Source organism: Lissotriton helveticus, chromosome 8 (assembly GCF_964261635.1).
Source record: "Lissotriton helveticus chromosome 8, aLisHel1.1, whole genome shotgun sequence".
Taxonomy (NCBI): Eukaryota; Metazoa; Chordata; class Amphibia; order Caudata; family Salamandridae; genus Lissotriton; species Lissotriton helveticus.
This window is the reverse complement of record NC_136069.1, coordinates 209,749,364-209,772,398: the sequence shown is the minus strand read 5'-3', so window position 1 is coordinate 209,772,398 and position 23,035 is coordinate 209,749,364. Positions and strand designations below refer to the sequence as shown.

Below are 23,035 nucleotides of genomic sequence, written 5' to 3'. Positions count from 1 at the left end.
AGCAGTGCCAGGATTGGGCACGCAATTTCCAGCATCAGGTTCTAGTTCCTGCGATGAAGAAGTCCGGAGCAAGGACATCGGTGTAGGTAAGTTACGATTTTTAGTTTTTTTGTTTTTGTTTTTTGTGAAATAATATTTTGCACACTCCCCTTCGTAGATGTCGGCCGCCATTGTGATCCAGCGCGGCTCCAAAATCATTTCTAATCAATACTAGGCACAAGAAGCACAGTGATTCACGTGGCTCCGTCTGATAACGGTGTTGATGTCCTCGGTGTTCGTTGCCTCGCGCTGAGACGCCAGCGCTAGTGCAGAGACGTGCCGCTTCGCTCCGCCAGCGAGGATTTATTCCGCTTGGCTAAACTTTACTGCGGGACTCCAGTGGATGTAAACTCTGTGCATTAATGGAAGCGGTCCCCGCTCTTTGAAAGGCAGCAAATGTCTGTTGAAAAGACCCTAAAAGAATTATCAGCGTGAATAGGTTTACGCTCTCTTGGCATGAGGAGCCTTCGGCCCATCAACACCGTTATCAGACGGAGCCACGTGAATCACTGTGCTTCTTGTGCCCTTCTACACTACCCCTACACCCCACCACTGCCTGTCCTGAGGAAGACCCCGCTGTAGGGCAATAGCGTCGCCTACCCAACTGGGGTCGAAACGTCGACACACCCTTGTCTATTCCTACCTGGTAGCAACGGATTATTTGTGACTGTGCAAGCTGTAAATGGGATAGGATTTTTTAGGACATAAATAAGTATATGACAATGTACACATGTCCAATGTGGAACTCAATGTTGAATATGTATGAGACCGCATACTCTGTAATTCTTCTATGATTAATTGGATCTGTCACACTATTTTGCACTAATTTCCCCTTTTTCACCCTCCTTTTCTTCCCACGTCTCCCTGTCCTGGGCATATTACTAAATGCTTTGAAATGTTTTGTTATGAAGAAATGGTAATTAATTTTCAACTGAGGAGATGTGTATTAAATAGCATTCCTCCAAGTCAATTCTTATGAGGTTTTTATTTGAATTATGAATTTGTGTCTTTGAGATTGCATCAACTGGGACCCTTTTCTATATACTATCGACTACCCAGGTCCCAGTACCAGTGGGTTGACCCATATATTATAACAGTATCATTTGGTGGAGCGTCTAAACCTATTTATTATTTACACCTGCAGATTTAAAGACATTTTTTCATGTTTTTTCAGACTTAAATTATTCAGACACACCACCATAATGGCAATGGATCTGCTATAATGAAAATTAGGCGTAGGAAGAATTCAAAGACAAGCTCTTACTTCTTCATTTCTCTAATTTTTATTCAAAGCCAAAATATAGCATGTCTAACATTTAGGCATTAGTAAATCTTTATTCAGTAAAATCTTAAACTTTATTTCAAAATGATCATTTTATTTAGAGCTCAAGAAAAATCGCTTTATTTTAGAAAACAGTTAAATTAGCAAAGAACAGATAGTTTCAACTTCAATTTTCTTCTAACATCCCTAACATCCCTAACTAACACCCTCATCTTATCCTTCAATCCTGCAAAGCAAACAAGTAAAGAAAGTTAGATCTCTTACATCCAGGAATCGGTCAGCAATCGGGCAGCATCTCTGCTAGAAATGGGAAAAAGCGACCCCGACTAGACAAATCCAGGGGTTTTTATACCCTAAATTCCCTAACTCTTCTATATGTACAAAACCGTCTCACAGGACTTCAGACTTTTTACTTTAATATCATATACTTTGAGCACTTATCTTTTTCCCTTTAGATGACCCTTTTACTCACTTTTCCCAATTGACTCTGGGTCATACAAATTTTCTTGACTGCTATTAATTTCAACAATGGGTGACAGTACAATGTATGCCCACTCAGGTGATTTATACCTCTGATTTGGACGTCTTACTCTTTTAGACCTTTGAATAGACTCTATTTTCTTTCCCAAAGTTTCTTTCTGGCTAGAGATCTCATTCACTTGGTCTTCCTGCTCTTTTGTTTTGTTTACTATTTTGAATTTTAATCCACCAGCACCTTTAGGCCAATTGTCTCCTTTGCAGACTTTCTTAGTCTTTGGCTCTATTGTGTTATGCTCCACTCTCCAAGCTCTTTTTCTTGTGCTTTTTCTTAATGGAGTTTCATCTGCACTGTCATCAGTTTCACTTTCATTGTCTTCCACTGTATCATTGATTATGATCTTTACAATGTCTTTATCTTCTTCAGTTTCAGTTCTCTCCACTGTTATTCTGTTAGGAACACCTTCATAACTGGTACTTGGAATCTCATCCTTGTCGTGAGTTATTTCCTTTTCTCCAGTTTCAGGATTTCCGTTCCTGCCTTCAGAGTCTTCAGTTTGCTTTTCAGTTTTCTCCTTTTCAACAACTTTTCCTGCACTTTCTTTTGCGTCTTTACTGGTGCTTGTTTTTACCGATTCTTGACCTTCAAGTTCATCTTCTGAATCTGGTATTTCAATAATCTCCCTTTCACCTTCACCTTCAGACGCAGAACTGGCTTCTGATACTTCCAGATGTCGACGTTCCTGTCGATCTTCAGTATCTGGATCCTTTTCTGGTTCACCTTCAGAATCCGAGTCAGTTGTACTTTCACCGTCGTATGGGTATTCAGGTTCAGGCACACGGATGGTGTGACTAGCATGGACCCACCTTTTCAGTCCAGCACACTTACCTGCAGTAGTACTGACCAAGATAAGTTGACGTGGTCTTTTCCACCTTGGTACCAAACAATTCCTTCTACGATGAACTTTCACTCGTACCCAGTGAGAGCTGGAGTTTTCTCTTTGGTATTTGACTCAGTTCCCACCTGGTCGAGCACAGAAGTTACTACATCAGATAGATTCTTGCAGTAATCCATAATTATGTCATCATTTATAGTTAGCAGTTTATTAACTGGTACATGAGCCTGCCTCATCACCCTTCCCATTAAAATTTCATGAGGGCTCAAACCAGTTTTCCTGTCAGGTATGCTTATTAATGTCATTACCACAAGTGGCAAAGCATCTGGCCACTTCATTCCTGTTGCCAAACACATTTTTGCAATTCTATTTTTAATTGTTCCATTCACCTGTTCAACTACTCCTGAAGCCTCAGGTCTGTATGCACAATGTAGTCTCTGGCGAATGTCCAGAGCTTCACAAATCATCTGCAATAAATCATTTTGGAAATGCGGGCCTCTGTCCGATTCAATCGTGACCGGAAACCCGAAACGTGGTATTAGCTCACGTAAGAACAGTTTAGCAACAGTTATTCCATCATTTCTTCTCGTGGGGAAAGCTTCTACCCATCGAGAGAACAAACAAATTATCACAAGCACATATCTGAGTCTGTTACATGGAGGTAATTCAATAAAATCCATTTGAACTCTTGCAAATGGGCCACCCTCCCGTCCTATGGTTCCCAAACTCACAACAGTTTTTCTGTTTGGATTGAATTGCTGGCAGACCAAACCGCTTTGACACAAACTTACAGCAATCATTCTAAACTTAGGATTATACTAAGTCTGCCTAAAGAGACGGATCATAGCGTCTCTACCAATGTGTGCTTGACCATGGTACATTCGGGCCATATCTGAAATCATGCTATCAGGCATTACTGGTCTTTCATCTTTGTAAACCCAGATTTCATCTTCCTCTCTTTGTCTGCAACCTGATTTTAACCAAATATCTTTTTCCTCTGTTTCTGCCTCTTCTTGCATCTGCTTCACTTCCTGCCAAGTTTCCACTACAGTGGTTAGCATTAAAGGACTTGGAACATGTTCTTCAGTTTTCTCTCGATTGATGGAAATTTGATTTTTGGCACAATGTTTTGCAATTGCATCAGCATAACTGTTTCCTCTAGTGATATAATCTTCACCTTTCTTGTGGGCTGAACATTTTACCACAGCCAATTTCTCAGGCAACTGTATCACTTCAATCAAGGTTTTTACAAACTCTGCATTCCAAATAGGTGTTCCTGCAGAGGTCAAATAGCCTCTTTGGGACCAAAGCTGTCCATAATCATGAACAACTCCATAACCATATTGACTATCGGTCACTATGGTTACTTTCACCTCTTTTCCCAACTCACATGCTCGTATCAAAGCAATCAACTCTGCTATTTGAGCAGAATGAATTCCTTTCAGACAAGATGCTTCCAACACTTCCGCTACTGTACAAACAGCATATGCAGCACTTAGAACACCACTCTCCATTCTCAAGCAAGATCCATCCACAAACATTACAAAGTCTGATTCATGCAAAGGTTCATCTTTAATGTCTGGACGAGGCTTTGTGCAATATTCCAGAACATCCAAACACTTGTGATCAAACTCACCTTTCACTTCTGCTTTAACTGTATCAGGTAACAGTGTTTATGGGTTGACATTCACACATCTGGCAATCGTCCCATTCTCAGCTCCCAGAATTATTTTCTTGTAACGTGTTATTCTGCTGTTAGTCATGTACTGTGTCTTTGCTCTTGTAAGGAGAATCTCCGCTGAATGAGGTACATAGACTCTCACCGGAAATCCCATCACAATTCCTTCACTTTGCTCCAGACTTACACTGGTTGCTGCTTCTGCTTTCAGACAACCTGGCAAAGCCTTTGCAACAGGGTCTAAAACAGCTGAGAAATACGCAATTGGTTTTCTCATTCTTCCATGCCTCTGAATTAATACTGACAGAGCACATCCTTCTCGCTCACTGCAGTACAGTTCAAATTCTTTTTCATAATCAGGCATTCCCAAAGCTAGTGCTTCACACAATTTAGTTTTGAGCTGTTCAAATGCTTCCATCTCTGTTTTGGTCAAAACAATAGGGTCTCTGATGTCTGCCTTTGTCAATCTCTGCAATGGTTTTGCAATCAATGAAAATGCACTTATCCACTGTCTGCAATAACCCACCATTCCTAGGAACATTCTCACCTGTCTTTGAGTTTTAGGGGGCTGCATTCCTTGTATCATTTTAATCATCTCAATTGTGACCTGTCTGATTCCATTTGCAATCTTGTGGCCTAAATATTATACTTCTTTCTGGCAAAACTGCAATTTTGATGGAGACACTTTCTGTCCCTCCTCTGCCAAATGATTCAATAATGCCACTGTATCAGTTACACAAGCATCTTTTGTTTTTGATGCAACCAAAAGATCGTCAATATACTGTACTAACAGATTCTCCAGGCATGCTCAAATTTTCCAATGACTTCTTTAGCAGCTGATTAAAAATCGATGGACTCTGTGTACCCTTGTGGAATTCTACACCATGCTAAGATAAGATTTTGGAAACGAAACGCAAAAATTGGTTGGCTTTCTGGATGCAATGGAACAGTAAAGAACGCATTGCATAGATCGATCACCGTATACCACTCTGCATCATGTGGTATTTGGTACAAAATCACTGCTGGATTCGGGACAACATGGGACAACAATTTTATTAACTTTTCTCAGGTCCTGCACAATTCTAAATGTTCCGTTTGGCTTCTTCAATCCCATAATCGGCGAATTACAAGGACTACTCTCAATTTCTCTTAGAATTCCCTGCTCAATCATCTTGTCGATCATTGGAGTAATTCCTTCATTTACTTCGGCAGTCATTTTATATTGCGGTATATTTGGATAACTTGCACCTTCTTTTATGGACACTTTCACAGGATCAACTCCTTTCATCAAACCTATATCCTTTCCAGTGAAATCCCACACACTTTCTTTCACTGCCTTTTTTAGTTCTACAGGAATTTTCTCTTTATCAAAAACAGGAAACCGTTTGTCTCGTTCTGCCTCAATCATAAGCATTGTCAGTTTGTACAAACTATCTTCATCTGGAGTCTGCAATTCTATGCCATCTGGTGAGCAGTATATTGCACAGTTCATTTTACACAATATATCCCTGCCTAACAAATTAACAGGACTACTGTCACACACCACAAACCGATGCATATCTTTATATGTCCCAATTTCTATTTCAACTGGTTTTGTCAAAGGAGTATTGATCTGTCTGTTAGCTACACCTACAACCTGGATTGTCTCACTCGAGAGAGGAAGATTTTGAATTTCCACTGATCTAACAGTAGAACGGGTAGCACCAGTGTCCACTAGGAAAGTTATTTCCACATCATTCACTTTTCCACTCACAAATGGACCTGACTGATCTACCTCAAGAGTGGCTCCAAACACACACTCTTCTTCCTCCCTCAGGTACCGTCAGAAACTTTCATCCGGCTCACTGCCATTCTCCTCTTGCAACCAATATTGAGGACACGCATTTACTCTTTGCTGTCTTTTTACCTGCTCACCACCGCTGAATCCTGTCTCTGCACTGTATCTCTGCTGATTCCCACTGTATGGCAGTAGCGGTTGCGGCACCTGACTTTGCTGATTTGCTATCTGCTGTTGTTGCGATTCCTGCTGATTTACCTCAAACTGCACCTGCGGATTTAATGATGTATGTTCCCCATTAACTCTAGGTGGACATTTACACTCTCGTTTCCAATGCCCTATCTGGCCGCAGTTGAAACATGGCATTTTCTTTTTCAATTCATCAATATTTCCTACTAATTTTGGTTTACCTTTAATCCCACCTTGATTCCCTGCATTCTTATTCTCCATTTGTGCTACTTGTTGTTCGGCTACTTTTACTTGTGCCCCCATGGCTTTCTCTTTCAGCTTCTTTTGTTTTGCATCAATCTCGTCACTACAATATTTTGCTTGTCTCAGGACCTTATCTACTGAACTCGACTGCTAATCCATCATGCTATGTCTAATCATGTCTGAGATTTCTGGTCTTAATCCATATACGAATCTATAGACAAAATGGCTCATGTCCTTCTCATTTAACTCCTCATAACCACTGTACTGTTTGAAAACTAACAACAACCTTTCATAAAATTAATGCACGGTTTCTTTCGGCTCTTGTGTTGTTCTGTCTATCTTTACCCAATCAGTTTCTTTTAGAGGTATTTTGTTTTTCAACCATACTATCACTTGCTCATATTTCCTCATCACATCTGGTGAAGGAGCTCCTGTTTTCTCATCTCTGGGATACTCCTCCCTAGGCAATCCACAGATATTTTACATTCTGTCCATAAATCTGTTGGCACCACTATGTCAAATAATCAATCCACAATACTTTTGACACCTTTACAAATCTATCCACCTGTCGATACCATTCTACTGTCTTCTCTCTCAATCTGGGGAAATCATTCGCAAATGACAATATATCTTGTCTGCTCCAAGGCACATGTACATATCCTCCTCCAGGAATTTCTCTCATAGGGAATTCAGTTGCCACTTTTTCCTTCTCTCTAATGGGGAAAGCTAAAGTAGACTTGTCACTATTTTCTTCATTCTTCTTTGCCCATTTTACTCTCCATTTTCCTACATCACCCCATTTGCGCAGCAACACAATCAAATCTTTTATCTGTACTTGTCTTCCTGCAGTGTTCATGTTTTCAATGTCTCTTTCTGCAAAATCTACTCGATAAGATTTCTGCAATGACTTTATTTTGGAAACATCTATTCCATATTCACTTGCCACTTCTTCTAATTGATCATACATTGTCTTTGCTCTCCAGGTTATACTTTTACATAAAAACATGAGCTCATCATCCTGATAAGGTTTCAATCGGTCTGTCCCAATTGTTCCAATTATTAATTCTTCCATATCTATTTTCAATTTAGCCACATCCAACACTTTTAATTCCTTCTCTTTTAATTTCAACGATTTTATCCATTCACTTATCTCCATTTCTGATGGTCCAAGGGGGGTTTGTGTTAAATCTATTTTATCTGTACTTCTCTCTGGAGTAGCAGAGTCAGATTCTGCTCCTGTCGGCTATCCACATGACAGATTTTGATTTAAAGTTAATTCTGGTGGGTTTACACTCATATTCTGCCTTATTTCTGATAGATCAGGACAAGTATTCTCTCTTGCTCTTTGTATACTTTGTTGTAACGGAATTGTTAGTCTAGGCTCTTTTATTTTCTGATCTTCAAACACCGGTATTACAGGTCCTATGGTTACAGGTACAGTTACAGCTTCCATATTCCTAGTAAGATTCTGAATCAATTCATTTGCAGAACGCTCCTAATCAGACCTATTTGGCTGTTCATTACTTTCTTTCTGCACTTTGCACAATTCTGTGCGAATCATTATTCTATACAGGAGTTCCTGTAATTCTAGCTTCTCCTATTGGTATACCCGGGACATATCTTGTTTCTACTCTTTCGGGAAAATCTCTAAAATTTGATGGTTGTTTTGCTGATTCATTTACTCTTTCTTCTGACATCTGGGCATTCGGGGTAGTCCATTAAGAACTTGGCTGATATGGGGGTGGTCTTCTATTTAATATTTCTTCTAAAACAGCATCCTCTGATTCCCCTTCACCATAGCCTTGAGTCCCACTTCTGTATTCTTTTTCTTTTCTGTACTCTTTCGTCCCTCATATTCTTCAACCAATCTGACAGGATACATGCCATCGCACATACTACTATCTCTCCATCTTCGCATTCTAGTCTCATGTGTTTCTCCCCACAAATCTCTGCCTTTACCTCTCGGTCTAAGAAGTCTACTCAACCTCTCGCTCTCCATTTGATGCATCTCATCTTCCCACTCAACTAACGCCTCAAATTGAGTTGGTCTGGGTCTTGGCTCAAGTTTCATCATTTTGTCTCTTACTTTTCTCAAAACAGCCACATCAAATGATCCTCCTTCCGGGAAAGCTAACACACATCATCCTTAGTATACTGTACCCAATTTTCCAACCAAACACACGTATGGTAACCGTATTTCGTCAACATATAGGAAGCGGGCGTTTTCGGTGAAGGAAGTCTTTTTCCCTCTCTCGTAACTATCTTTGTCTTTTACAAACACGTTTTTCAGCTTTTTAAACCATGAAGATTTCTTCCTGTCATCATCATAATAGTAGTATGACATTTTCGGTAAACTTTTCCTGCTTTCAAAAGATCGTGTACTATTCTGTTGTTGATTCCGTAACACCAACCTATCACAGCGCGGTTCGCACTAATGCACCAGTTAGAACACGATACGTCACTATAGTGCTTAACCAATAGCCTTTGCTGCTTTCTGTGATGAACCAATCAACTCCTACTCTGTCTTGGTCACTCGGACCAATCCCAGCGTGACACTTTTGACGTCACCAGCGCTCCGGCTTCTGCAACGCCGACTGACCCCTCCCTTACAGGGTTTTTTTCAAGAAGCCGTATTTACAAGATATTTTACAAAATCAGTTAGTAACTTACACAAAACAAATCCACTAATCTGTTTCGCTAATAAAGTGATCGAATTTTTAATCGCACAAGTATTCTGTAGCCGGAGGAGACGACGCTTATCTCCTCAGAATTTTTAGACTCGCCGATAAAGCAACACTACTGGCTTTACCCCAACGGCGTAGCTAGGGGGGGGGCGAGGGGGGCGGTCCGCCCCAGGCGGCACTATTTTGGGGGCGTCAGCTGCGTTGTACTAGTGGCCAGCCCAGGATTCACTTAAGCACACTGTCGAGCAGCACAGTGCACTGCACACCTCACGTGTATCTAAGTGCACGCGCACCTGGTCCCAGGGGCCAGGCCGTCAATATTGTAGCGCGCAAAAGTGCTACCATTGAAGGCCCTGTGCATTTTGGGCCAGCCCCCGCACTGTGCTTTTAAAATGCAGAAGTGATGCGCAGGCGCACGCTCGCGCGCCACCACTACGCACTCTTGGAGTGCCGGGTATTTTCTGCAGACAGTCCAGCTACATTAAGAACACCAGTCTCACTTAGTTTGAGACCGACCACCACCGCTCCAAGCCGCCTACATAAGGAGGTCCTCCTAGGTAAGCTTTAGTTCATTCGGTTTCTCTTAAGCGTTCCGATGCCCGACATTGAATGCAGTGCCCCAAAAAAGTCAAATATCCTCCTATGTTCGCCGCCCCGCCCGTCTCTCTGCTCTCGTCTCCGTCCTCGTGTGCTCTGTTGTGCGAGGCTCACCCCCAGCGCCGCAATAAACAAAAATGTAGTTAATTAAATTTTGTGGACCCGCAAGAAGGACACCAAACGTGTCTCAGTGGAAACCGGAAGCACTCCCACAGCCACAGACGAAAACCGACAGCTGGAAAAATAGAACAGGGAAAGAAAGAAGGAATGTTAGAAGAAAAGGGTGAAAAAAAAGGAAGTAGGGATGATGGAGTAGAAGGATGAATGGATATGTGGATGAATGAGTGGGTGAAAGAAGTGAATGATGATGGATGGACACATGAAAGTATAGTAAAGTAAAGGGATGGGTGAGTGCATGAATGGATAGGTGGATGGGCAAGTGAAAGGATGGCAGAACAAATGGATGAATCGTTGAGTGAATGAACAGGTGGAGGGACAGCTGAAAGGAGGATAGAGTAAAGGGATGGATGAGTGGGCGAAAGATCAGTGAATGGAAGTCGCAGTGGATGGATGATGAATGGATGGCAGGGTGAATAGATGGGTGGCAAAGTGAATGAATGTATGGATGGATGGTAGATTGGATGGATGGCAAAGTAAATGGATGGATGCGTGACAGCGTGAATGGATTAAAGGCAAAGTGACTGAATCCATGATTGGATGGCAGAGTGGATGGATTGATGAATGAATGGCAGGATGGATGGCAGAGTGGATAACTGGATGGATGGCAGAATGGATGGATGGATGGCAGAGGCGATTGATGCATGGCAGAGTGGATGGATTGATGAATGAATGGCAGGATGGATGGCAGAGTGGATAAATGGATGAGCGGATGGATGGCAGAATGGATGGATGGCAGAGGGGGATTGATGCATGGCAGAGTGGATGAATGGGTGGTTGAATAGCAGAGGGGGTGGATTGATGGATGAATGAATGAATGGCAGAGTGAATGGGTGGTTGAATGGATAGATAGAAGAGTTGATGAATGGATGGGTGACAGAGTGGATGGCTGGTGAATGGGTGGCAGAGTGGATGGCACAGAGGGTGAATGACAGAGTGGATTGATGGATGGATGGAAGAGAGGATAGGAGGATGGATGGATGGCAGAGTAGACTGATGGATGGCTGAGTGGATGAATGGAAGAGTTAATGAATTTGAAGAAAGGATGTCAGTTGATCGATGAATGGCAGAGGTGATGGTAAGATAACAGAGTGGAGGATGGATGCAAAGAGAATGGATGGCAGAGTGAATAGATCAATGGGTGGCAGAGTGGATGGTTGGTTTTTAGACTATGGATGGGCAGATGGATGACATAATAGATGGATGGCAAATTGGATGGATGGCTAGATGGATAAATGGATAGAATGGGGAAATATTGAATGATGGATGAAAGAATGAATGGATGACAGAATCTAAAGGTGAATAGTGGATGCCAGTAGGTGGATGAAAGGGTGAAAGAATGAATAGATAGATGCATGGATGGAAGAGACAATGAAGCTGTTCTATTGCTATAGCTTTGCCCATGTTTCTAAATACTGTCGTTGTTTGGTAGAGTGTGGGTGTAGAGTGTGACCTATGTGGGAGTTGTTTTGGTGGTGTGCTTGATGTCTAGCGGGTGGTTTTACTGCTCTGGTCTTGTAGCAGCAGTTCAGTATGGAGAGGTGTAAGAGGAGGAAGGGATACATTTACTTATGCGTTTAACTGCCATTTTAGTGCTGGTGGGCCTTCATCAACTGAGACTTGACCTTCGAGGTTTGCTCTATGCTTATGCCGCAGTTTCACACCCTTTCTTATGCATTGGAGTAGAGAGTGGCGTCATAACTTAAACCCTGCCAATCCACCCCTGCTGCTCGCTGAAATTTTTCCCCAGATCCACCCTCCCCGCCGGTACCTGCCATGGGCGGCAATCAAGGGGGATAGCCCCGGGCGTCAGAAGCTCTAGCTACGCCACTGCTTTACCCTTCTATCAGGCAATAACTATCTTGCTTCTCTAGGAAAGCACATACATTAGAGTCAGTCCCAGAGTTTCGCTTGAACGCGAATTGCAATATCATTTACACACATTCATACGGAAAACCCTATTCATATATACATGAACTCTGTGTTACCAGTAGGCAGCACGTCCACTAACCCACCACAGAATCCCTCTATTGTTAGCAAAAGAGAGACGCCACTCCCTTTACCCTTCAATCAAGCTCGGGTTAAGAACTATTACTCTCCCAGCAGTAAGTTTTAGTCGGGAAGCACGGAATGATCCCTATACTTGAAGGCTGAAATTTTATAGACTGTCCTCACTATACATTTATCCTTTCACTCCTATGGTCCCTAAACAGTGATATGCGCCGATACCACCGCAGTATTTGACAATACTCCTTCTTTGAAACAGACTAATTCACTGTGCGACTACCTTGCCACACTTCCGCCACCTGCAGACGGAGGCACTGGCTTCACCCTACTCTATGAAGCCTTTCCAGGACTACATGTAACGTAATACAAACTCAACAGATGTTAGTCATAATTCTGTACATCAAAACTCTATATAGTACTTTACCATAACCCTAGCTAATTTCCTTAGCAATCACTACTCTGCTACCAAGTATTTACTGATCCAGCGCGGCTCCAAAAATCATTTCTAATCAATACTTACCATTTGCCTGAAACCTTAAACCACACAAATCATGCATCAGTGGGGCCCATAACACTGCGCATCTACCCTGTTCGCTTACTCTTGGCTTCAAGGCTTTGGTGAATCACAATGGAGAGACACTGTATCTTTTGGTGGAGCGTCTAAACCTATTTAACTATTATTTACACCTGCAGATTTAAAGACATTTTTTCATGTTTTTTTCAGACTTAAATTATTCAGACACACCACCATAATGGCAATGGATGTGCTATAATGAAAATTAGGCGTAGGAAGAATTCAAAGACCAGCTCTTACTTCTTCATTTCTCTAGTTTTTATTCAAAGCCAAAATATAGCATGTCTAACATTTAGGCATTAGTAAACCTTTATCCAGTAAAATCTTAAACTTTATTTCAAAATGATAATTTTATTTAGAGCTCAAGAAAAATCGCTTTATTTTAGAAAACAGTTAAATTAGCAAAGAACAGATAGTTAGGGATGTTAGAAGAAAATTGAAGTTGAAACTAACACCCTCATCTTATCCTTCAATCCTGCAAACAAGTAAAGAAAGTTAGATCTCTTACATCCAAGAATCGGTCAGCAATCGGGCAGCATCTCTGCTAGAAATGGAAAAAGCGACCCCGACTAGACAAATTCAGGGGGTTTTATACCCTAAATTCCCTAACTTAATCTATCTAAAAGCATCTAACATCTCTTATTCCAAATTTCATTGGACAATTTCGGGGTGGGTGAGCATTATCTCACCATTACAGCATGAATTTCACAACGTGTCAGCGAAAAAAGAAAGGGGCTTTGTTTTAGGACAGTCTTTGGCCTAGGCGCTTCCTTAAGTGGCAACATCCATAAACTCTCCCAGGCTCTGAGCACAACATCATCCATGCTTGGCACACATCCTAGGTTCCGGGCCACTTCAGCCTTGAACCTCCTCGAGCACAGGCAGTTCACTCTGACTTGCAGGTTTTGGCGTGCCTGCGCAGTTCAGCTCTTGCTCACAGTTTACCCGACCGTCCATTTTCTGACTAGGCCTCAGAGGCCACTTTTGGAACTATTGCAAAAACAAACACAGATTTATGTTAAATTGTGAATTTAAACCTGTTCTGTTTACCTCCCACCTAACTAAGTTTCCCAGTTAGTTGTTACCTAGCAAATAAGCTACATAAAAGCATTTTATACTTACATTTCGACCTCTCCACCACATAAATGAATACAATAAGCACATTTAAATTGTGTTTTGGTTAATTTCCAAGGTATGCATTAATTCACAACACCTTAACAATACATATTAGCTATGTTTTATTTGCGACATGCAAGCAAAGTTAGTTCTCCCCATGTGTAATAAAAACATAATGCGTGCACTTTATTCTATGGTTGGTTAATTTCGAAAAGCATGCAATCAGTGAACGTTACTGTTATAGGACATTAATTTTACGAGGGGTACACAAAATTTTGCGTTTGCCACCTCGCTCCATCAATTGCTCTTTACCATCCTTTTGTGTCTGACTTGTAACCTTCCACTGCTTAGTTGGAGAACGATCTTTTTCTTTCAGCACTCCTTAAGAATTTTTTCTGGCTGTCTTTCTCATGCTGCATCTCCCCTCGAAATACACTCCCCACTGCTTTTTTTCTCCCCTTTCCCTCTACTTCCTTTCTCCCTTGTGTGCAGCCTTTCTATTTGATACCCGACCCCAACACAGTGCATTCAGTGTTGCCCTCTTCTATCCTCCCATCCCAGCCTCTTTTAATTTTTAGTTTTCGCCTGTCGAAAGCTGCGCAGCAGCCTTTCGCGCAGAGCGAAATCTTATGTCTTACACTGTGTGCCTTTGTTCCGCCTCTCTGTTCCATTGGCTAGCTCCATAAATGGAGGCTAGCCATTGGAACAGACATCTGTCCGTCATTACCGGAGCAGATGCGTGGGCGTTCCGGCGATTTTTACTCATCCCGCCCCCTTGCTATCGTCGTGAGGTGGTGGGCGGTGTTTTTTTTTTTTTTTTTTTTTTTTAATTGTTTTTTTTTAAAGCTTTGCTTTTGCCATTTTGGAAGTGTCGTTTGTAGGGGTAGGTTGCGCGATGTCCCGCCCCCCCCCCCCCCGTGTCCGTGAGCCCGTTCCTGCCCCCCCCCCGCTGTTCAATTTGATGCTGGTCGTATTTTTCCATGGGGGCGTGTGCCTGGTGCCCATGGATGTTACTGTTTTGACATTTGTAATGAGCGCACGGGATTCCACTAAGGGAGGGAGAAAGAGCGTGCGAGGCTGCAGGTTTTGTGACCCGACTAGAGTGCGGAGACCTAAGGCTGTCTTCCAGTCATCCACACGAGTAAGATGCGTCCTCTTCTGGTTGAAGAGTTGACATGCCTCAAGAAGACCGAACAGTCCACGCTTTTGCCCGGCGCCTGCCCTGTGGGAGTAGCAGAAGGCGGGCCCTGCGGGGAGGAGGGAGGAGGGGGGAGGGGGCGGGTCAGACCTGAAAAGCACTTGCTGGAGTCTGAACCGGGTGACTTTGGCCAGGGAGGCAGATTCTCCACAAGACCGCTCCGGGGGACACACTGACTCTGGGAATAGCGACAGGGAGGGCGGACAGACGGGAAAAACAGCCTGACGAAGGAGGACAGACTGACAGGCGGGAGAGACACCACAGACGCACACACTAACAGCAGGCGGACTGAGCGACAGACTGCCCGGAGAGCCAGAGAGAAAGTGACATCCAGGATGTCACCACCCCGAAAAGTCTGGATTGTGGGCTCTGGAAACTGGTGAGTGGGGGGGCGAGATTTAAATAAGGACGTGCTGTTTGAAAGGGTGGCAGGTGCTAGCACAGGGCCTGTGACTGGATTTGATATCGGATTTGTTGGGAGCTGCTACTCAAGCATTGTATTCATTAGTGACTCCTGTGAAGGGGAATTAACTGGTGCATTTAAGGATCCTGGTAAAGGTGGACCGTGGATAAATGAATGCTAGTTCATGAAAATGTCACACATGCCAATACTGCCGATTTGGGCCAAAGACGCCAAGTTTTCTGTAGCGAAAATTGCTTTATTTAATCTTTACTTATTAGAAACTTCTTCACTTAAATGCAAGTGTACGGGTAAGTTAATTTCCCCCGGATCTGTTTTTCTTAATTTTCTCTGTTAGAAAATGTTGGCTCGTACGGCTTGCATGTAATCGTGTCTCCACCTCACCACTCCTCTTGCCTCTGTATCTCATTTCCCTCCCTACCTCACATCTCCTTCACTACATCACCTCTCTCGACTCCACTGCATTCTCCCACTACCTAAACTCAAAATGTAACTCACCATTAGATCACCACTCACCAATCCACAATCCCTTTCTCAGTTATACCTCCGTTTCCATTCCATTTCCTTACTAAATATCTTACTCCTTTTTGACTGTCTGTTTCTCTGCCTCTACTTCCTTTTTTCTATCGTCGACTCCCCTCTCTCCCCCCCCTCTCTCTCTCTCTCTCTCTCTCTCTCCCTCTCTCTCACACACACACACACACACACACACACACACACACACAAACACATCTATCTCTGAACTTTCTCCTCAACACACCCATTCCACTTAAACTGTATCTCTCAATCTTTTTTTATAGGTCTCTGTACCTCACTAGCTCTTCCTCCCATAACTCTCTATTCCTGTATAAACCTCACCTCTCTTTCACATCTGTCTCTCAACTTCCTTTTACTACATTTTTCTTTCTACCCTTCACCTCTCTCTACCTTTGTCTCTTCCTTACTACTCTCTTTAGCTGGCCGGTGCTGTTGCATATAGTTTAACATACAATTCAGCATTGCTTTTCATCATAGGCATTGAATGAGCCGAGGGGCAATACATTCAAAGCTGTCCCAAACAGGGGGCCAGAAAATATAATTTGCTGGGGCCCTACACATCCTTGAGCTGTCACTGCCTAATAGATTAGATGGCTCTCTTTCAAGAGATGCAGTCACTATGGTACTGAAATACAAAATAGGCACCCGTCTCAAGATGTAGAATATTGACCGCGGTAACTTGTCCATCTACAGGCCAATTGCGACCGTAACATGCTTGGAAATAGTGACCACCTCCCATCTTTCATCACAGTTCGAGTACTTCAGCGTGCTCTGCGGCTGACAGTCAGGCTTCCAGCCTCACTGTTGACAAACACCCACCAGAACATCAGGTCACCCCACGTGCATGCAGAGTGGCTAGGGAGTGCAGAGTGGCTGGGGAGTGCAGAGTGGCTGGGGAGTGCAGAGTGGCTGGGGAGTGCAGAGTGGCTGGGGAGTGCAGAGTGGCTGGGGAGTGCAGAGTGGCTGGGGAGTGCAGAGTGGCTGGGGAGCGCAGAGTGGCTGGGGAGCGCAGAGTGGCTGGGGAGCGCAGAGTGGCTGGGGAGCGCAGAGTGGCTGGGGAGCGCAGAGTGGCTGGGGAGCGCAGAGTGGCTGGGGAGCGCAGAGTGGCTGGGGAGCGCAGAGTGGCTGGGGAGCGCAGAGTGGCTGGGGAGCGCAGAGTGGCTGGGGAGCGCAGAGTGGCTGGGGAGCGCAGAGTGGCTGGGGAGCGCAGAGTGGCTGGGGAGCGCAGAGTGGCTGGGGAGCGCAGAGTGGCTGGGGAGCGCAGAGTGGCTGGGGAGCGCAGAGTGGCTGGGGAGCGCAGAGTGGCTGGGGAGCGCAGAGTGGCTGGGGAGCGCAAGGGAGCGCAGAGTGACTGGGGAGCGCAAGGGAGCGCAGAGTGACTGGGGAGCGCAAGGGAGCGCAGAGTGGCTGGGGAGCGCAGAGTGGCTGGGGAGCGCAGAGTGGCTGGGGAGCGCAGAGTGGCTGGGGAGCGCAGAGTGGCTGGGGAGCGCAAGGGAGCGCAGAGTGACGGGGAGCGCAGAGTGACTGGGGAGCGCAAGGGAGCGCAGAGTGACGGGGAGCGCAGAGTGACTGGGGAGCGCAAGGGAGCGCAGAGTGACGGGGAGCGCAGAGTGACTGGGGAGCGCAAGGGAGCGCAGAGTGACGGGGAGCGCAGAGTGACTGGGGAGCGCAAGGGAGCGCAGAGTGACGGGGAGCGCAGAGTGACTGGGGAGCGCAAGGGAGCGCAGAGTGACGGGGAGCGCAGAGTGACTGGGGAGCGCAAGGGAGCGCAGAGTGACTGGGGAGCGCAAGGGAGCGCAGAGTGACTGGGGAGCGCAGAGTGACTGCAGAGATTAAGCTAATGGCAATGTAAATGACAATGCCATTTATTTATCTGTTTTCAAAAACACATAAATACAAATTTTGTCATTTACAATGCCAATAGCTCTACCTTTTCCAAAGGCGAAACCATTGCATTGTAAATGCTTGTTTTATTTGTAGATAATCCCTCCCGCAGCCGAACGGCCTGAAGCTCGCCCAATGCTCCCTCTTACCTGCTTCCTCTCCTTTCCCTCACCTACTTCTTCGGTAGCCCCCTCGTGTCCCGCCTCACCCCACCCCCCTTTCGTGGTCCTTAAAATGCTCCCCACCCCCTACTATTTTTGGGAGGTTTGACACCTCCAGCTCACTGCCAAGCTACTCTGCTTTACGGAATGCACTTTTGCACAAGTAAAAATATATTTTTAACTACCATTCCAAGTACCACCCTCCACCTTGGATGAATAAATAAAACAAAAATAAATAAAATGGCCACTGTATCGTTTTGTAGACATGCATGCTTGTCATCTTGTCATTATGAATTCGCTGGTCTACTGAATGATACGGGTGCACGACATTTACTCGTTCACACTCGTGTGTGTGGCGCCTCATTGGGTCTTCCGTTTTTTTTTTTGCCGATGCTGTACAGAATCGGTTAAAAGCTTTGCCAATGCTAATGTGTGACATAGAGGAGACATATTGGCTTTGCCAATGTATTGTTGTTGTCTGTGTTCTTTTCTGTTATGTGTTGCGTTTGACTACGGCACTAACGCTGGAAGACCAGAATGTGTTTTAATAAATCGTGAAACTCGAGATGTGCAATACATTTCGTCATATTGAAATCTTACATTTTGTCAATGTGTCCCATTGTTTGCAAGCTTACAGCTGTTTTGTACATATTGATTACTTTATTGAATTGATTTCTTTAATGTGATGGATTTAAACCCCTCAAGTTCCTACTGTGTAGCTTCTCAGTTTTAGAATCAAAGTATTTTTCAGCACACTTGAGTGACCACGGGGATGAAAACCGTTTCAGATACACTTCTGTATGAACTCCCCTTTTGTTTCAGGGCTCTTGCTGATATGAACAACGATGGCAGAATGGACAAGCTGGAATTTTCCATAGCCATGAAACTGATCAAACTTAAACTTCAAGGTTATCCACTCCCCTCCTCTTTGCCCCATGTCATGAAACAGCCATCGATTGCCATTCCAGCAGGATACGGTTAGTTCAATTTAAAAAACTAATTTAATTTTATAATTTGTTGAAGTATTGGTTTTAGAGGCAACGTAGAAGAAACAAACTGGAGTCAAAACTAACCTGTTTCACGAGTAATTTTATTTTCGTCTTGTGATAATCTCAGTGGCTTTATATTTTACAAAATGAAAAGTGAAATCAGTTTGGTTGTTTAAGGATTGTGTATTGTATTATTTTCGTGTCTGAGACTGCACAGTTTCGATCTTTTAGAAGTTCTGAATTTTGAATATTTTGTGTTGTATATGGTTTGTGAAAACTATTATCAAGTTATTAAATAAAGCAAAAAAAAATATAGAAATACTTGTCACATGCCATGTGCTCTGGGTACAATTAGGTGGTATGCAAAGACAAAAAAATCGATCCTAAAAGGGTATAATAGCTGCCATTTTACCAGGCCACAGTAACATTAGCGATAAAAGAAAGCCTCTGAAAGCCTTAAGTTGAAGGCATGGTATGTGCAGTACCTGCAGGTCATTGCCTGATACATGCATAGTTGAGCTCAAGGCCATGTCCTTTGAATGCTGCAAATTGGGTGTGGGTATTGAACACAGCATAGTCACAGGCCATGCCCAGTGGTATAGCAGACATGGGTATGGACAACTTTGCTGTAAGCACAGTGACTTTGCTCTGCATATAACGCACAAGGTACAGGTGGGTTGTATGCCGATACAACTCGTGCCTTTACCATGCATGGCAAGTATAATAAGGTAAGTTAAAAAAATAAAAAATATATAAATATATTACCTACTGGCGGTCGCCAGTAGGTAGTTATGACATAGTTTCCATAAGTAAAGCGTTTTTGTGTTTTCCCAATAACTTTGGCCCGGTTGACGAATCTTCGTGAAATTTTCAAAATTAGTGGGGCTCTCAGGTCCGCTCCTATGTTGAAGATATCGGGGTGATTCGGCAAGTGGGGGCCGAGGGGAAAAAAAGGGGGTCATAAAGCGTGTTTTCTCCATGTTAATTCCCACAGGGAACTTTAGACACGGCTACAGCCCGAACTGCTGAGCGGAATTATACCAAATTTGGCAAAAAGGTAGCCCTTGGATCAGAACGAGCCCTTTTTTTGTTAAATGGTGTAAATCCGTTTGGTAGTTCCTGAGAAATTCAAGAAAGAGGTGAAAAAATGCATTTCCCTTGGAAACTTTAGACACAGCTACAGCTCGAACTGCTGAACGGAATGACACCAATTTGGCATAAAGGTAGCCCTTGCCTCAGAAAGAACACTTTTTCTAAAATGGTGTAAATCCATTCAGTAGTTGCTGAGAAAATAAAAAAATAAAAATATTGATATATAGAGGCACGGAGGATCCGCGGACCCTCCCGACCACAAGCTTTTTCCTAATTGGCTGTCAACACTCCAAACCAGGAAGTGTTGGCAGCCATCTTGTGCCTCGGTAGAACCGAGGCACAAGAAAAGAGAAAAAGAAACTCGGAAAACAAGAAAAGGGGGCAGGGTAGAAACACCGTGACAGCCTAGGCCTGCTCAGGGGGTCCCACAAGGACCCTCCGGGCTAAAAAAAGCATGTAAAAAAAAAACGGCAAAATCCACGGAGGATCCGCGGATCCGGACGCGAAAATAAAAAAAAACACGCTTCCTTAATAATTAGCTCTCAGGTGGGCCAGGTCCTGGGGGCAGGGCAAAAAAAAGTGTGGGGGCCCAATCCCCCCCACACTGCCCCGGGGAGCCCCCTAGGGGCTAATTTTAAAATGTGTGAGGGGGCCTTATAGGCCCCCCGCTGCCCTGGAGACCACCATGGCTTATTAAAAAAAAAACAACAGCAAAAAACCACACCTGTGTGACCACACACCCCGGGGACCGCCACCTCCCCGGGGCACTAATTTGAGGATCCAGTATGGAGCCCCGGGTACCACCACCTCCCCGGGGCTCTGCATGGAATGGGAGGGGGGACGCGTGGCCCCCCTCCTGGAGCCTGTGACCCCCCCCCCCCCCCAGGGCCGACTCCTGCAGTGTCCCGGGGTGCCCACCCCCGGAACACTGATGTGTGCTATGGCAGGGCGGGAGCCTCGCAGCTCCCACCCTGTCATAGCAAACTGGGGTTCAAACCACATTGCTTTTCCACAAGGGGAGCTGCATGTCAGCAGCTCTCCATGTGGAAAAGCAGTGCCGGCTCCCACAGGATGCTGGGATCCTACAGGGAACGTGGGGGAATTGGGGCTCCCCCCATGCTCCCCAACGAGTTGGCCAGGCCCCAGGTGATGGGGTCCCTGGGGCCAGAAGTGGCCTGGGAGTGGGGGGGGGGGGGGGGACACGACCCCCCCTCCAATAATCATTAAAAAAAATAATAATAATTGGGGGCCAGGCCCTGGGGGATGGGGGCCCCAGGGACCCAAAAAAGTAAAACGAAAGGGTCCTTCCAAAAATAAATAAACATGATCGTGCCTAGGCCTGCCCCCTCCCAGCAACACTGTGCAAACGCGCCCTGTGGCGCGTTTTAAGTTGGGGACTTAATTCCCCTCCAATACTGGGGGTCCCTGGTGGCCAACTAGCCCACCAGGTAGTAAGCGCCACAGGGCTGCGTTGGAGAGAGGTGGTCCAGGCCACGCCCCTTTTTACACCTCTGCAACGCAGCTCTGTGGCGTTTACTGGAGGTACCTGGTGGGATAGTTGGCCACCAGGGAACCCCAGTATTGAAGGGGAATTAATTCCCCAACTTAAAACGCGCCACAGGACTCTTTTGCACAGTGGTGAAGGGAGGGGGCAGGGCCTTTCTGCACCTCTGACTTAGAGGTAGTTTTAGGCCCCCTGCCTCATTATGTACTAGGGCCTTACAGAGGAGGTCATGCTAATCAAAGGGGTACCCCAACGCATAGTGTTCCCTAGTGTTTGTAGGTGTTTTCACTGTATTCTAACTGTCTTTTAGCATAGCACTGGCTCTAGGCCTGGTTAGTCAGATTCAGTTACCACCAGTACCCGTCTGAAAAAGTTGAGGGCACAAGAAGATTTTGCAACAAGGCCTCTTTCTGCTCCCCTGTTTGTTCTTTCTGGACGGCTTGCTTCTTCCTGCACGTTTCTTCGTCTTTGTGGACTTCTGTTGCTTCTTTCTGCATTTCTGTTGCTTCTTTCTGTGTGTTTTTTCTTCTTTCTTCACATGTCCTACCTCTGTAGGCATAGTTAGAAACTAACATTTAAATAACATTAGAATTTCACTTAAAAAACCATAGGTTTCAGGCACATTCTAGTTAGAAATTAGCATTTAAAAAACCTTTGAAATTCACTGAAAAAACCATAGGTTTCAGGCATGTTATAGTTCGAAATTAGCATTTAAAAAAAACCTTCGAAATTCAATGAAAAAACATAGGTTTCAGGGGCGTTATAGTTAGTTTGACATATCACTCGTACAAAACCATAGAAATCCCCCGTTATAGTTAGTTCAGCTAACTGTAACTCGCACGCCCGCAATGCACTGCTGATAACGTCACATATTACATCACTCATGACCTGGTCAATGACATCACTGATGACATCTCAAATGACATATGAGTGAATGGGTGTCTCAGTGGTACATGTCCAAGTAACTACATATCTAAAAGGCAGTTTATGTGAGAGTTGGAGTATATAAATGACTATAAGAGAGAGTCAGTGATTGTGAGAGTGGAGGTATGGATGACTGTGTACTTGTATCAGTGATTGTATAAGAGTAAGTATGCGTCAGTATCTGTATGAATAAGTGGTGTGGTGTGTGTGTATAGGTGAGTAAATGGAAGTGTGATTGATTCTTTGCATGACTGACTAGGTGTGTGAGTAGCTCTGGATGAGTGGCGGTGTCTGTATTGGTGTATGAGTGCATATGATAGTGTTGTATTGATGAGTGGCTGCATGTATGAGTGACTATAAGTGTGAAGGAGTGGATGTGTGTGTAGACCTAGGAATCAGTATGTAGTAACTGGTATTGGTGTGTCTATGGTTTTGAAAATGGTAGTCTGTATTTTAGAGGTGGGTGTATCAAAGGTTATATTAGGGTGTGAAGAGGTGCATCCGATTTTTGCGTGGATGATGTCATCAGTGATGTTGTTTGAGATTTCATCAGTGATGTCACTGACTGTGTCATGAATGATGTAATTTG

General features: G+C 44.3%; 1 protein-coding gene across 10 annotated transcripts in view; it reads left to right on the top strand.

The window, feature by feature from the left end:
• Positions 1–23,035, top strand: part of ITSN1 (intersectin 1) — a 1,522,922-nt gene that overhangs the window by 226,424 nt on the left and 1,273,463 nt on the right. For all 10 annotated transcript variants that reach the window (XM_078656938.1, XM_078656936.1, XM_078656937.1 and 7 more), the window contains exon 5: positions 18,760–18,914. In XM_078656938.1, the coding sequence (XP_078513064.1) occupies positions 18,760–18,914 (155 nt within the window). The remainder of the gene's footprint in view (positions 1–18,759; positions 18,915–23,035) is intronic.